Here is a 17,514-nt window from a genome sequence, read left to right as displayed (position 1 = left end):
GAGATACATCAGGCATCTGATTAGCATCAGCATCTATTCCCCCCTCTGCTTGAGTTTTCTCTCTTTCTCTTTATCCAGCTATCCTCACAGTGTCTTCTTCACCTCTCTAAAAGTCATCTCTTTCCTCTCTGTAACTCTTCTCTCTTTCTACCACTTACTTGTTTATCTATCTTTGTCTCTGCCTCACTAATCAATTTATGTTACCAGTCTTTCCACACCACTTTTTATCCCCTCCCCCCCATCACTCTTCTCTTTCTATGTGGCACCTATACACTTCTATGATTTACTCACATTTGTAGCTTTCTACTCTTCTCTGCCGCTACCCCTAACTTATCTGTCTTTCTATGTTAAGTCTCTGTCCTCAGTGTACCTCACCTCAGTGCAACGCATCCCGCTTCTTCTCTCTATTTTCCTTCGCTCTGTTTATAGCTCTATGTACCTCACTCTGTACCGCAACTCCCTCTGCCTCTCTTTCTTTTTCTGACGCTTTGTTCTGGCTATCCCACCTTTCTCTTTTTACCTTATGACTCACTCTATCTCACCACCCCATTTATAGCGCGTTGCCTCTCTCCGTCACCCCATTTCTATACCTTTCTCCTTACTCCCACTCCCTCTCCCCCCCCTACACTCTGCAGAGTGAGAGGTCACGATAGGGTCAGGGAAGTGTACACATACAAAGAGGAGTCGAGGGGAAAGCCTGGGAGCAAATTATTAACTTTTACCCAATGAAATGGTGAAAAGCCTCTAAACAGTGCTTGGTTTTTACTGCTGCAGAATTCCAATTGTGAAGGGGGCTTTATCTGGGATACGAATATCAGGCAAATAAGCTACAATTTCAAGGGCTATGGGCACATATCTTTCTTTAATATTACACACACCTTCAGAGACTGGATAGACACTCAATTCCAAGTAAAATATTATTGTTGCAGGAAAATACAATCTGTATGTAAGTGAAAAAGAAATTACTTTATGAAAGCTTATTTACGTTTTTTGGCACTATTTGGCAGCTGGACACCTTGAGCGTTTGGCTTTTTTACTGGTCCTTTTTCAGAAAGGAAGTTTGATGTACATTTCAGTACTGCTTGGCATCATAGTGCTTGAGTTATTTGAAAATGGAAAATATATGTAAGCTATTCTGAGCATGGGACCCACAATACGTCGTGCCCAGGGCCCCAGAAGTCCTTAAATTGACACTACAATTAAAGGTATTCCTTGAGAGCCTGTGGCACCTACCTGTGCACGTCTTCTCGTCCGCGCATCGCTGGCAGTTGGCAGGGCAGCGCCTGCAGACCCCGTCCACCGCCGTGTACTTCTCGGAGCAGGCACCCTTGCAGACGCCCTGCTCCTGGACGAAGCCACTCTCGCAGGTCGAACAGGTGGTGGCGTTCCTGGTGCACGTCCTGCAGGGGGCGTTGCACGGTGCGCACGTTCCAGCCTGGCCGAAAAAGCCACTGTAAAAGAGCAAGTGATACATCCTTATTGTCTTTATTCTTAGGCACACCTTAGTCATGTAATATTTCGGAACTTTTCACAGTAAGTTACCAAGCTAATACGCGTCTATAGTAAGCAAAAAAGCACTGTACACTAATTATAGGGCTCTAAAATAACATTTTTGGCCTTTGCATAGAGTGATACTCAAGGCTTTTGGAGCTATGCGGCAGCGATGGACCAAATTATGTGGTAAAGAAAGGCGAATTATGCGGCATATTACGCAAAAGAAATGTAAGCTTTTGCAGTATGTTATGTATGTGCCCGTGTAGCTATGTTTTTACATTTAAATACCCCAATACAAAGGGGATCCCCGTGTTTACATTAATCATAGGGTCCTTCAACAATAATTAATAATTTTGTCTAGCTCGGAAGCACAGGAACAGTCTTTTATTATTGCTGCCCTTTCTACCTCCCAGAGTTAAAAAACATATGCAATATTTTACTCACAGTTAACAAGTCTACATGCAATAGGTGGCGATAAAAGGTGTGCCTTATTAATTTGGGGCATACTTGTGTTATAAAGCTTAAGTTTCAAGCGTATCCGATCTTGTCACCATAGGCCTTCTGTAAGAGCCTCTTTCTATTAAGTATGAGCCCCCAGAATAGTATATTATATTTCATGTTTATGGTGAATGTGTCACACTAGGAAGCACTTTAAAATGGAAGACTTGAGATGAATTCCAAGCATGCAGCATCTCTTTGAGCTGAAAAAAAGATGTAACCTGTTGGGGATTCTTTTTAAAATCCAAGTGCTCTCTTAAAATAGCTGCTACTTTGACTAGAGTGTCTGTAATGTAAACTTGGTCCTGTGTGACTTGCTAAACAAAACACTTTAACACTGTTTACATAGTTTAAGTATTTCATGGTTCTGTTTCCTGTTGTAGACAAAAATACGTCGTGCAGTCCATCAAATGGGAATATATATACACTCTTCTGGCACACATATAACCTTTTTACTACTCGAATACTGCATTCAATAGGTTAAAGGTGAAAAATAACTTTTGCAAAGTGACTGGCGTAGCCTTACACCTGTTTAAAATATTAACACATTCATTGCTACAAATCTGCAAACTATACAGCAAGTGCTGGATTATTTTGAGAGTGCAGAAAGGTAATGTTTTATAATGATGGCTACACTTTTTCTGCGAGGGCTGTGGCAGCGAGATGGATCAGCAAGTTAAGTGTTTACTCCTGACATCTGGTGTGATTTGGGATCAGAGGTTTGAATTCTAGCATGGCCCACTTAGCCTTTCATCCTTCTGCGATAAATTGAGTAGCATTAAACTGGGTCATATCAACATCTTAGCAATAGGATAATAAGGGCTGTATGCTAACAGAGTTTTTATCAATAACAAGGGGAAGGTTGCATACAGTCTGACTTTGGAACCTATCAGTGCTTATCCAAGAAGGAGAACACGCCCAAGTATTATTTTGCCGAGACCGGTAATTCCCAGTAATCTCGGGTCATTACACACCATAGACCATGTCCATTACGCTGACGTGTAACTAAAATAGTCTCATTAACAAACAGTGAGGAGTAGCATTGTTATTCATGTAGCAAAAAAGCAACAAACATAAAAACCTCCAAAATTTTGATCCTAATCTGTAAAACCACCTCCCCAACCATGCCAAGTATGATACAAACTCATATGGGAAAAGGCTACAGCCTGAGGGGGAGAAGGATTTTGACCAGGAACCTAAACTATGAGAAACCCTAAATGATCAGCACATGCATGCATGAGGGAACAGCTTGCGATTCCTCGCAATCAAAATCACCTGAAAAGCCATTAACATTCCAGACCAACACCTGATCTGCAGTGATAAATGCGACCAATATCTGGAGCACCATCAATGTAATAGGCCTTACTGTGACTTGATCTGCAAAGAACTACATCTCTGGCCTAGAATTCATTCTTCCAGAGGACTTCAAGATCATTGAAAGATCAGAGATGCAAGAAGAAAGATGCACACTCAAACATGTTTCTTTGTTCAGGGTTGTCCTCAGATGGGCTTCAGTATTTGAGCATCTGACCACAAAGTGCAAGTGGGCAAAAGTCAGATCAAACACTTGCTTCCCTGGTGAGAAACATGACTAACCCATCACTTTGAGGTTCCAGCCCAGCTACTTAGAGGTACTAGTCACCCCTCCTTTAAAAAGCCCAATCTGGATGCAAAGAGCCTGTCAGATCCATGCTAAATCATTGTTAATATGAAATAACAGTGGTCCCTAGGTAGGAAAGGTAACACAAAATGCTCAACAATATATGGAAATCAAAACAATGTTTTTAATATATAATAATCCATCAATAAACAAAATTGCAAAACCGAGTACTGCAGTGTGGTGTGAACAAAATGACGTGACTCGAGTGAGCGAAGTACTCAGGCAAAGGTGTAATACGTTTGACAAGAAAGTACACAGTATGTGTCACCATTGCATTGGCAGAGATACAGTCCATCAGATATACCATAAATCAATGTAAGCTGGGTCTGTATATATTGTTGACAGCTTTTCCATCATTTTGTGATTTGATTAATGGATGGATTATTATGGAATTGTCTATCATTTTGTGTTACCTTCTGTGCCCAGGAACCACTGTTGTTTCATAATAATAATAACCTGGGTCCTTTGGATACCTGGGGTATCCCTTGTTTCTTTGAAATAGGCTAAACTAGGGAGCATCTAAAATGGATCCCACTGGTAATAGAACTCACACTTTCACCACAGAGTCCTACTGCCAAACATATGCTACACACTCAGAGCACATACACACACCCAACATGCACATGGAATGTCAGTGCAAGGATCTGGGACTGACGTAACAGAGGAACTCTACATAAGAGAGGGCTAGAAGACCTAACTCTCCTTGGCATAGGGAAAAGTTCTTGTCATACTAATGATTTCCAAAACTCGGTACCTTGTTGTCACAGCTTTATGTGACTTATCCAGGGAATGGACAGTAGTCCTATACCTACTATGACGGCACACTTTGTGCACTCCTCCCACACGCACAACAGATTCTAGTCCTGGCATCTCCGGGGACAGGCCTAGGCCTCTGCCCTCTTGCTACACGGTGCCAGGGCCAAAGGGCATATCAGGATACCAGTTTCACATGTAGTCAGGCACTGCAGGCAGTGGTACACACCAGTTTACCTTGCAGGGAATATTCCCACCCCAACACAGACCTTTTTTTTAATCTCTTTGTCGCTTTTTATTTTCGTAATACAAAAATTAGGAAAGCTGAGGTTTCCATGAGGATCTAGAGTATAGTATTTGATTTCTACAGTTCTATATTTAAGGGGGATATATATGTTGTGATTTGTTTGATTGCTTGTTGTACTTGTGGTTTTATATAAATTCAGAAATTCTCTCTTGTGACCAAGGCCAGCCTACAAGTTTTCCTCTATGTTGTTTGTCGTGTATTCTGATTAGAATTGGTCTAATGCCTCTTCCATGTTACAAAGCATTAAACGTCATATCAATGTTATGTGACAGTAAAAGAGCCGTACTCTGTGCAGGTCTTCAGACATTGCCCGTTTTGAAGGTAGAGCTGCAGGCCGGGCAGTTTGGCACACTTCAGGCAGTGGCGGATGTTGTCGGAGCACTCGTCACATCCTTCTGCGCACTTCTCGCATCTCCAGTACTTCCGGCTTTTAAACGTTCTTTTGGGACAATCGTTGAGGCATTCCCCATCATATAGAAAGCTCTCTAAAAAGGGAAAGAGACAGATAGGAATTAAAAGTGAGACATGCAACATAAATCAGGGATTGAAGGTGTCAGGTGATTTCAGTCTGAGACATGAAGTGGTAGGATATATTTTTAATTTCTGATAAATATGCTCTCACTATGCGCATCGCCTTTGCCTTCCTGATCCCATAAACTACATTGTTTCCAATTTGCTAACAAATCAACCTGCTGCAGCTATAGGCAGCCACTGCACTGACCCATGGCACCCCTTTCTCGCCTCCCTGCACTATTTTCCCTCACTATTGTGTCTCCCATAGTGCCCCCTCTCTGGCCCTAGCTCCCTGCAATGGAGCCCACCCCCACTACTGTACAGCGCTCCATTGACTTGCAGCTAAATCTGACGCATGCGCAAGTACAGTCACACGTTATGACAAAGGTGATAGGTGATATGCTAATTTTGTTCACACTGAACCTCTTTTTTTGCACTGATTTTATAATATACAATTTAGAAATAATAACTTATTGACCTACATGATGGGAGCCAAATGCCATGGGGCCATATGTGTAAAAATCAGACTTGCTATGCTGTCTACCTTGCTTCTGTGACCATGTGACGTGCATAACATTATTAACAAGCGAGGGCCATTATTGTGTATGCATTACTATTGTGCAGATCGAGAGCACAACACACACATAACCAGGGTCTGATGTAACACCGGTGCCAACTTCACCTCCAGAAAACTGCCTCAGTTCTCCCAGGTGGGCGTCTGAACTTCCACCCTTACACTTTCTCACAGCGGCCATGCCAACCATAACCCCACCCAAACGCCATGATCGCGTAGTAGCTAAACCAATAAGTAACACCACCTAAAAGCACAGACTGATTAAACAACAGGACCCACTTGTTCATGGAGTCCAGGTGCTATGCTATATAACCTCATCAGTAGGTGGATGGAAAACATTTGAGCATGCGTCTGGAGCATCAACTGTGAGGTCTTTTGGATTGCAAGTTTTGGTTTGCATGGCTGTTGTACAAGTGATGGATTGAGGAGTAATCCATAACTTGCACGTTTCTGAGATGTATTGGTTTTCATTTGGGGCCATAGCTGTATTTTGATTTTAAGTGACTGTCAGAGGCTTTTTTTTAACATAAGCTAAGTTATTATATCCCTCCAAACATAACTTGACTTAACCATGGTTTTTTGAGTGAATTCCTATTTTTTATCATATACTGCATCCAACTTCTATGATGGTATAACCTAACCCACAACGCTTACCCGCCCCCATGCCCAACGCAATGTGATGCGCCAACCTCGACTGTGCATCTGGATTTGACCACAGGCACTGTTTATTTCAAAATTGTTTTAAGCATTCATGGACCCTGTATCAGGTCTGTGAACCCGGCAAGATTTTACACAAGGGCTCAAGGCCCCTTTTATCCGATTGTCGACATTTAACCTGGGGTTTCCAGCCTCAGGGCTGTACTAGGTAGGGGCCGGAAAGCTAGCCTTGCGGTCTGTGAACGCCACAGAAAATGTAACATTTGTTTAAATTTGGAATCTGGTGAAGGAGACCTCACACCCAACCTGAGCCCGGAGTCTGGGAAGTTTATTTTTCGGGACGTAGGAATTAAATCCCTCCATCCTGTAATAGCAGCAGCAACATTTTCCTTCAAGTTGCTGCCACTTAGAGGTGTCTGGATCAGCAGAGTCGGTTTTGTGGAAATGGACAATGGGAGAAAATGCAGCAAACCCCTCTGTGCATTACTGAACCATACGTGCGAATATTTGTGGTGTTTCAGGTTTGTTTTTAACCATAAAGCATGTTAAAGTCTTACAACCAAAGCTGACCATTTCTTTACTTTAACATTTGTTTCTTCAAACTGTATACACACTCACCACCACACACACTCCCACCCACCCCAGCAAAAATGTAATTCTAGACTTTCCCTTAAATTATGATTCTGATGATGTGAATGATTGTCGTTCAAGAGTCACTCATTTTTCGATGTTTGTCACAAAGGGTCTTCATTGAAGATGCTCAAATTTACCTGCTTCACACGAGGTGCAGGTGGTGTCCGAGCCATTACATGTCTTGCACGACGGGTGGCATGCTATTAATATTTTCTTATTTTCTGTAACAACAAATTGAATAAAAAAACATTAGGATGAATGTACAGTGAAAACACGGGAGTGATTACGTTTACTTGTACAGCACATTGTATGGCAAATTCCCTCCAGGTGCAATGATCCACGTTATGAGACCAGGAAAATATCTTGATCCCATTTTTTGTGCTGCTTCAATGCAGAAGGCGTCTATGCATTTACATTTGCCATTTTTATGGGGTTCGAGAACTCAGCGCTATTATGGGCACGAGCAAAGTGAGTAATTGTGCAGGGAATCCACCTTCAAGGGGGCCACCTGGTGAAGTGGGAATTGTGTGCACAAAAAACTGATTATTTTTAATTTGACAGTGGGGCATGCACCACCTGCCAAGCAATAATCACAATCTTGGATACTTGGTAGTATTTCATTTTATTTTTTAGTCCCTCTGACCTTTTCTATCTTTTTTTTTTACACCCTCTCACTTTTCTTCCTGACCCCTCAATTTACATTTTACTCTCATTCTCTGCCGAATACTGCATCTCTATGTACCTACCACCTCTGTTTCAATCTCCAGTCTCTCTACCTCAACTCTCTCTCAGTACACATCTCTCAACTGCTCTCTCTCTCAATCTTTCCTCTCTCTACACCTCCCTGTGCCTACCTCTACATCTGTACCCCCTCTTTCTACCTCAACTCTCTCGCTGCCTCAGGACTCTCAGTAGCTCACTGCTCAGTTTCAATCTCACCTTTTTGTATCTTAAATCATGTTCTGTACCTCTTTCTCAGACTCAACTCTCTCTTAACCTCTGCTCTATCACTATCTCATTTTTCTGTCTGCCTGACAACTCACTCACTATCGCATCTCCAGATCCCTCCTCTTTCTAACTAACCTGTCAATTTACTTTCCGATTTGTTTTCTACCTCACCTTTCCACTTCCTCGCCGGTCTCTTGTTTTCTACCTCACCTTTCCACTTCCTCGCCGGTCTCTTGTTTTCTACCTCTCTTACCTCTACCCCATCTTCCTCAATGTTACTGCTTTCTAAATGCCTCCCACTCGCCACATGTTTCTCCTCTGTCATTACCTTGTCTATCACGCTTTTCCCTCTGCACCTTCCTTTTCTATCCCTACTATGCTCTGTACCTCATCTCGCTCTCTCTTTACACATCTTTCTAACCTGGCTCCCTGCTCCTACTGGTTGCGCTCTCTCTATCTCACCTTCTCTCTACCTCTGTATCACCCTCACCATTCTCTACCTCACCCGTCTCTCTACTTAACCTTTATACTCACTGCAACACATCTCTTTCTATGTTTCAATCCATTTCCCACTCATGTTTGTCTCTACCTCTTTACTGTGTATTTGATGTGTCTTTGTATACCTCATCTTAGTTTCCCATCTCTTGACCTCACTACGCTTTCTCTTGCATTACTCTATACTTTTCTTATTACCTCACCTCTCTACCTGTCTATCTTTTCCTCTTTCTACTCCCCTCTGTTTTACCTTCTCTACCTACATTACCCATCAGTGTACTCCATAACTCTACCTTTCTCTATATGTCCTTCTCCTTATGTCTAGCTCTATTTTGAAAACATACCTACCACTGTACATCTGTCTATCTACCACTTTTACCACTTTCTGGATTTCTTTCTGGCTACATCATATTTCTCTTTTTACCTTACATATCTTGCTACGTAACTTATCTCTTTACCTCAGCTCTTTATCTACTTCCCTGTCTCCCTCTCCTTCATCTCTCTTACTCTACCTTCTCTTTAGCGAAGGCACAAGTCCTAGAAAAAGAAGTCGGGGATTAAACAAGTTAGGCAGTATGCAAGGGATATCATGGCACGTAACAATACGTCAAGTGATAATGCAAGTGTCATCACAGGAAGTGTCATCACAACCCATGACCTCACAAGAAGTGACATCAGATCTTAAGTTCTCACATATGTTTAGCAGGTCTATCATGAGTACATTTGAGTGCATTACAATATTTAACAAATGAGATTTTGTGTTGGGGGTGTGCCAAAAAATGGACACAGCCCGACGCAACATCTGGGCCTCCACTTATACATTTATTTGTTTAACCCCTTTGCTGCGGGGGGTAATTCCCCCGCTGTGCTGGGGGCGCGCACAGCGCCCCCATGCTCATGACAAGCTCAGCTCGTCATGAGGCACGGCGCTCCGGTGCTCATGACAAGCTGAGCTCGTCACAGCTGCACCCGTTCCCGTGGAACGCTCAGCACAGCAGGGGAATTATCCCCGCTTGTGAGCGTTCCACGGCTCATGACGAGCTGAGCTCGTTATGAGCACCGTGCCTCATGACGAGCTCAGCTCGTCATGAGCATGGAAGGTGTTTAACCCTGGCACAAAGAAATTGGCAACACAGAGAAACTTGGCAGTAAATCTGTTCTGCTTAGTTGGTTTCAAATTCTGTATTTTAAAATGTCTTATAGGGTTAAGGCACCTGCTGCAGAGATCTTTGTGTGCAAGCTAAATTTCAGAGAATAATAATAATGCTATGATAACTTTGGAGGATAACATATTTGCTGCAGAGATCTGTGTTTTGTCTAGTTCCAGTTTTGAAACAACGTACCATAGAGGGTTAATATGTTTCCTGCTAAGCACAATATGTAACACTCAGATGACAGGTTTGTATTTTATGTAAATGGGTAACTGGATTACTGCATTTAACACAGAAATCATTTTGTTAGTTGCAGCTCATAAATTGTAATCTTTCTAATATAACACAGTGAGCTATGAAGGACATGTGGCTCCTACACCTTGTAACCCTCTCTGTCTTATGTAATATATGCTGTACAAGGATTTACACATATATGATTTATTGTCAATGTATAATGTGTACATGTGATGTAAAGTGCTCAGACACCATGCATTGGGATGAGCAGTGCTAACACGCTATAAAAGAGATAAATCAAGATAGCAGTATTTAAATTGTTATTTGTGTAAATACTAGGACATACCAACACATCTGGCATTCATACATATCTCTTGGACAGAGTCAAAAGCATGCCTCTCTTAAGTTCCTGTGAAGTGATAACCAGCTGTGAAGCTTTCTTTCCCCTCCCTTCCATCTAGGTGTGAGGTTCCTGATAGCCTTTGGCCTTTGTTATGGGCCCAGCTGGAATCTGATACGCCCCTTGCCTGCCTCTACATTGCTGCTCCAAAGAAAAGCAGACAATGTGCAGGCACTGCTGAAAGTGTCCCGGTGTCTGAAACTTACACCGGGGCACATTTTGCATATTTCAGTGGGGTCCAACCTCTTGGCAAGGTACAGGGCATCCACCCTATGAAAATAGTGGGTAGACGCCGCCTACCCGCGTGTACCCTCCACATGGGCCTGTCTTTGGCTCTCTTTCTAGTCTCCTGTCACCTCCCATTTCTCTAACTCACCCAAATTGGAAAAAAAGAAAAGGGGAGTGAAGAGGCAGCGGAAGACAATTGAGTAGAAAATTATCAGATTTCACCCATGGAGTTGTAAGAGACCTTAGAGCAGTGATATGTTTTTGTGTTTTGTAGCAAGAATGCCAGATGTGAATGGGGACTTACTTGTGATTATGAAGCTACGTGTGCATTTGTTAAACTAGTATGTACTAGACCACTAAACCTTCACTTCAGCATCATTATTGTTTCCTTCTAACAACAGGAGGAACAAGCTTGCTAGATTCGGAATTCCCTGAGCGAAGCACAAAAGAAACTTTAATCAATGCAGCTTCAATCTTACTTTTGCTACTGTTTGGCTGATGGACTCAGGCAGTTTGAGCTTTCAGTTGTTTTTACGTACCCCAGTTTCTGAAAGTTTAACTCACATTTAATATTATTTGGCAACATAAGAGCTGAAAATGGGTGAAGTTTTAAGTTGTTCTAAAGAGGGCGCCCAAGATGTGTCTTCTTGCCCGTGGCCCCGAAAATCCTTAAAATGGCACTGCATTAACTGCGAATTAGTGTATGGGCTACAGCCAGCAGAGTTCAGAAACAAGGACAGTCATTCCCTCTTCGTGTTTCTGATCTATTCTATCAGCAGCACATGAACTACCTCGGGGATTTTTCGAGTTAATGCCGTAAACTCAAAAAAGAAACGAACAGACCCCTTCTGCGTTGGTTAAACGCAAAATCTATTGGAATCCTAACATGACCACAGTTTAATGCGGAATGAGCCTATTTTCCCCTAGTTGTGTCCTGGAATGCTTGTATTACACCATTCTTTCCACTAGAGAGCAGGATGCTCAAACGTTTGAAACTGATGGGAAAAAAAGACCACTATAATTCAGACAGTTTATTTCACTTGTCATATCACGTTTTTGGTACCGCATTACTTCCATAAATTATTAGCTCATTAATTTGTGTCCAAGGCAATCAAAATAAATGCCTGTTTGTAAAAGATCAGATCCTTAAGATGACTTGGACGGTGCTTTCTTTACCTGGTTATGTTTGCCAGCATATGTGCAAAAATTGCACTTTCCAAAGTGAAACAGTGTAAAATGCACCACTGTTGCGACATGCGGCCCCTAGAATAAAGTATACAATTCCTCGACCGGCGTGCTCCGTCTGGGGCGTGTAATATACACGGAAGCTCTCCTTGTGAGCGGGGTTTATTATTTATCACGTAGAACGTGTATTTGAGACCGGATGCACAGTTGACTAAATTATATGGCATAGAAAAGCAAATAATGCAGCGCAATGAGGCACATTTTCTGATAGTACTACTTCATTTTAATTTGTCATTTATACCAATAGCAAAGGTCCCTCCTCATTAGTACCACTGTAACACTCAAATACAACGATGATCTACTGAATGAAAAAAGTGACTAGTCAACCTCCCTGAAGGGCCTTCCACTGCGCAGCAACGCATTGCTGCTTTTTCGTAACTATTAATCCGTCTGAGCTATGAATCAATGTTTTTGTTAAAATCTGCAAAATGCAGTTGATTATGGATTATGTGCCATACGCGGCAAATCTTTAATTATGCGGAAAAACCCTGCAGCCACATAATCACATATTTCCAGTAGCCCTGGCTAATACCAAGGGAACCATATTAAATTAAATCTGAGACATGAAAACATCGTCACTTCAACAGGAAAACTGGCCATCTTCTGCCAGTTTTAGGCGGATCTCAGGCTGCAACCCCCTTATGGTCTGCACATTCCCTGCTTGTAAATGTGTGCGCAGGCCCTCTTTACACAGGCCACATCCTCAAGGGCATACATGCTAACATTTGCAGATTCCCCTGAAACTTTCCATTGACTTGCATTGAAGTGGAGGGAACATAGGCAGGCGAATGCTAAAATAAATCTGATTTTGGTTTTAAAAAATTCAGAATGTGGCCCACCTGAATTGGGCGCGTTGTCATGCCAGCGAGGTACATTTCTAATCCTGCCTGGTCTTATTGTAACATTTGATACCAGCATCACCAAGACGATGGCAAGGCTGGTTTACTTATCCATATGCTTTATGACGTGCTACATTTACCTTTTGGGTGCTTTACAGCCCCACAACAGACAGTAAGAGTTCATTTTAATTAAAGTGAAAAGGGAAGTTGGAATACAATCAAATACGATTGGCACCCACCTATGTTCAGTGTTCTTCAGTCATATGACCCCTGATCAGTACCGTGTGAGGGTGACTGGCCGAGCTGCAGTGTGGGCCAGTTTCTGTCGGTGTTTGAGGCCACAGCCCCAGGATTCTTTATGGACGGTACAGAGAACTTTACATTTAAATAAAGCCATAAGAGAGCCTTCAGGGCAGACTTCAGGTGTTCGTGTTTGCAGAGGTATAACTAGAAACACACTGTGCTCACTGGTTTGATGTGCATATTTTTGCGGTGTTATCATTTTTTAGTGCCCTGTGACAAGACATTAATTATGCAGCGACATGTACATGCAAATACCATTAGAAACACCTAGATTCGACTAGCAGACGCCACCATGTACCCGCCATTACAAGGCTGTCACCTACCTTGTATCCTTCTGTGTATTTTGCCAGATTTGTCAAATTCTGCTACTTCGGATCACAACCGGTGGAGGTTTTTTTGTGTGTTTATAACTGAGAAACCAGGCCACAAAGGCGCATTTCAATTTGCCACATTCCAACACTTACAATGTGTTTTTACTCTTCATTGCATTACATAGATTTTGAGAATCAGCTAGCATGCTTTGTAGGACTGAGAGCATTTTAGGATTGATCTCAACGTCGCCCCCTAGTGGGGCTTTGAGGCAAATCTTCTGTGGTTGTTTTCCTAAAAGCGTTCCATCTGCACAGCGAAAGGTAGTGGTGCTGAGTAGGGTGACCTGACCGAATGGCATGGGTGCCAATTCAGGATGGGCAGTGTAAAAATTCAGGACAAAGGGTCAAAATTAAAGACAGAAGGTCAAATTTCAGGGCGAACATTTGTGACAAAACATACGTTTTACAGACATTTCAGAGGAGGTCGCACAATAGTATATAAGTAAATAGACAACCAAAATAAGTACAGGCCAAAAAAAGTTTATATAAGGTTGAGACAATCGTGCACTTAACAGTTTTTCAGTATGCGCGCAGCTTTGCAAAGGGACATCAGGCCCTTTCTGCAATCAAGATTTGTGCAGGAGAAGGCACACCACATGCTGTCAGTATTATAGTGTTACAGACAAAGTGGTCCTAGACGTTTATTCTAAATATGGTTATTTGTACTTATTTAGCAATATATAATTTCTTTAATTTTTATTCCTCATGCGATTCAATCCTACAATAGACATTTTTTGGGAAAACAAAACAGAGAAAACAATAGCCCAAAACATTAGTTAGTCCAACAGACCACAAATGAACCGTAGATGTGTCTCAAAAAAAGAGACTCAGCTATTTATTTTTCAATAAAAAATACTCATGATTCTTCAATATACAATTTATACAAATGAGAAAGGGGGTTACTATCGGGTAGCGTGCAAAGGGCTGTCAACGGGGCTCCGTCTGCAAAAGACCGCGCATTGTAACACTTGAGATAACCACTGGGATTATTGAATAGTTAACCGGAGTTCCCCTGCCGCTACATACAGCGTGGTACTCAAAAGCACGTTTGGACGGCTTTGTACAGTGAATTGGTTTTGCGTCAGTGGCACACCATTAAAGGGTGTCCACCTATACCACCGGTCCATGAGGATATCATTTGCCCTGCTTACCTTTGGGTCGAAACGTCAGCAAAAATCCCCCCACCTTGAGCCTGCATCTTCTACTGCCCCTCCTCCCCCCTTCTCCATAAATGAAAACACGGATGAACTTCCCACCGTGGCACAGCAAGAAAGAATACCATTTTTTGCGAATGACATTTTTTAGGGCAGGTTCAGTGTTGTTTACTCTAAGGATACGTTAACCTTAGGCCTACCAAAACAAAGACTTCATCTTCTCAGACCTTCTCGGCCTTTTCTATTCACACTAGCACTCATTTTCACTCTATTCTTTGCACGCTACCCGATAGTAACCCCCATTCTCATTTGTATAAATTGTATATTGAAGAATCATGAGGATTTTTTATTGAAAAATAAATAGCTGAGTCTCTTTTTTTGAGACACATCTACGGTTCATTTGTGGTCTGTTGGACTAACTAATGTTTTGGGCTATTGTTTTCTCTGTTTTGTTTTCCAAAAATGTTTCCATTGCAGGATTGAATCGCATGAGGAATACAAATTAAAGAAATTATATATTGCTAAATAAGTACAAATAACCATATTTAGAATAAACGTCTAGGACCACTTTGTCTTTAACACTTGATACCCAGGTCCTTGGACTTCCATTGGGTCACCCCATATATAGTAACGTAAGTCAGTATTATAGGGCCCATTGTGATTCTATCTGTGTTAATCGTCTGCAGTCTCAGAATGTCAAAGGGCCAGTCCACACTCTTTGTGAGGTTTGGGAGGTCTTTGTGAGGCAGCCTCATTCTATAGATTAGAGGCCCCGAGTGGAAACTTTGAAACTCATGGGACCTCTCACAGAGGAATAGCATACCTTCCTGAAATTCCCCAATTTGATTTTAGTATGATGTCTATAAGGCGTCCGTAATTTGGGGAACACAAATTACGGAAGCCTTACAGCAATCATACTAAAATAACGGATGGTCTATGAAATTTGTGGATGGTTGGTTTCCCTAGTGCAGCGTAAACAACGATTTTTCCTCTCCTGACATATCCTGGTTGTGACAATGAAAATCTACTCAAGACGCTGCAAGATTTTGAAAACTCAAAGAAACGTGTAGTACAAGCACCGTAACACCGTGCTTTGATTTAGAAATAGAGTAGACAAGAGTGCACCTAACTTCCTAACAGGTCATATTCATATAAGCTTGAATTTATTAAAACAAATAATTCACGAAAATATATTTTCCTCATTTATGAAAACAACGAAGTATTATTGTATTAATGCATTATAAGGCTTTCTTTTGATTATTGTGTGAAAACTCATGACAAAGTCCTAACATGTAAAAGCCCAAAGTTTATTCTTTCACTCCCATTCTAACAGTCCATTGAGAGCAAATCTGCCAAATTCAGAGATAGAAATGTAAAACTTCGCATACGTTCTTTATTGTCTTCGAATATGACAGTAAGTCATAGTTATCAGTGAACATTTACATTAAATATTTATATTGTGTGGCTATTTTGCTAATGTACTAAAGGAATTATATTGCATATATTTGAAAGTACACTTATGTCTGTGCAATTCGAATTCCTATGTATAATGTTTAACCGCATGCGCGCTAGCGCTTTTCCCGCTGTGCGCTGGGTTTTTAAAAAACCCGCGGTTCATGACGAGGTCAGCTCGTCATGAGCGTACGAGAGGCGTAACTCATGACGAGCTGAGCTCGTCATCAGCCTCGAAGGGGTTAAATGCACAAGCTTTCATCTTCTCAGACTCATGAAAACAATGACACTGCTGATCCTCCTATGCAACTCTTTTGTTCTGTTCCCATGGACATTCCTGTGACAAAAGGTTACCTTTGTATACTGATGAGGGAGCCTCGTATGGACCAACCAGGTTCACTCTTTTCCCATGAGACAGTTGATGGATCAAGGCCTATTGTACAATGACCAGTGTGCCATGGGCAGACAACCGGTTCCCACGCATTCTTGAACTATATATTTTACTTGCTACTTTTTACACCTGGTGAGCGGATGATCATCATTGGAATGTCGTACTATAATGAGGCGATTTTTGACATCATATCCGGACTTGCTGAAATATATTACCAGCGCTGTTGGAAGTGCTGTTGGCGATCTGCTGTGGCCGATTCACGGGGGCTGTTGCTCTGCTCTTCTGCTGTTCCGGGGATGCTTTAGCGCCTGAGCCCCTGGAGTGCTGACTCCTTGCCCTCTTGTTTTCTTGCCCACTTGCCTCTCTGCTTCTGGGGAGACTTGACCAGGACCAGGGGCAGCTCTAGGCTCATGGCGGCCCTGGGCAGGGAGCGTAGGTAGGGGGCCACCGGAGGAACGCAGGCGTTGAGGCCAGTGAAGAGGGGGGGTCAGGGTGCTTGGAAGTGGAACAGAGCCGGAGGCAGCCACATCCCTGCCAGGGGCCGCCACGCAAATATGTATCCATCCTCAGAGGATTATTATATTAGAGATATATATTGGCGTGGCGGCCCCTGGGGTTTGACGGCCCTGTGCAGGTGCACAACTTGCACATGCCTAAGGCCGCCCCTGCCAGGACTCATTGCTTGGCGACACTCCTGATGCAGAGCACGTGCGGAGAGCATCTCCCCGCGAACTATGTGGACAAGCACAGTCTAGTGCTTACTCTTCTTGCTCGAGCAGTTGCTGCCCCTTAACCCTGCTGTCTTATGGACTCATGCTAGCAGGCTTGCTAGTATCTTGTTTTTTTCCCTTTGCCATTTAACTATATCCTGTGCCCTCCCAGAGAGCCCATAGAACTGTGTTCTGGTCTTGCTGGTGGCAGTACGTAACAAACTACCTATGGACTTCCTGTCCTAAACTGCCGCTTCTCAAAATACCATTCCTGACAGAGTCTGCTTGCTATTTTTTCTCTTATTAAATTGGTTGTACCAAATATGGCTTACTCTTTTAATCTATTATTTGAATTATAGTTACATACTGCAATGCTATTATGCCAAATCCTGATTTAATTGCCTAAATGCTGATATTAACTGATCATAATAGACAGAGTCTACAATGTATTAATATTTTCCTCTCAGAAATTGTGTACATATTTTCCAGAGTTAAATGCATAAT

At 42.3% G+C, this 17,514-nt stretch overlaps 1 protein-coding gene across 1 annotated transcript in view; it reads right to left on the bottom strand.

Annotated features, from left to right (window-relative positions):
• Nucleotides 1-17,514, bottom strand: part of PCSK5 (proprotein convertase subtilisin/kexin type 5) — a 1,700,773-nt gene that overhangs the window by 98,740 nt on the left and 1,584,519 nt on the right. Inside the window, exons 28-30 of the mRNA XM_078675787.1 lie at nt 7,227-7,310; nt 4,999-5,197; nt 1,234-1,451 (exon numbers count right to left, since the gene is read on the bottom strand). Coding sequence (XP_078531913.1) covers nt 1,234-1,451; nt 4,999-5,197; nt 7,227-7,310 — 501 coding nt within the window. The remainder of the gene's footprint in view (nt 1-1,233; nt 1,452-4,998; nt 5,198-7,226; nt 7,311-17,514) is intronic.

The sequence above is a fragment of the Lissotriton helveticus genome, chromosome 2_1, assembly GCF_964261635.1.
Source record: "Lissotriton helveticus chromosome 2_1, aLisHel1.1, whole genome shotgun sequence".
NCBI classification, from domain to species: Eukaryota; Metazoa; Chordata; class Amphibia; order Caudata; family Salamandridae; genus Lissotriton; species Lissotriton helveticus.
The sequence above is the reverse complement of the archived record's forward strand: the minus strand, read 5'-3'. Positions and strand labels throughout refer to the sequence as shown.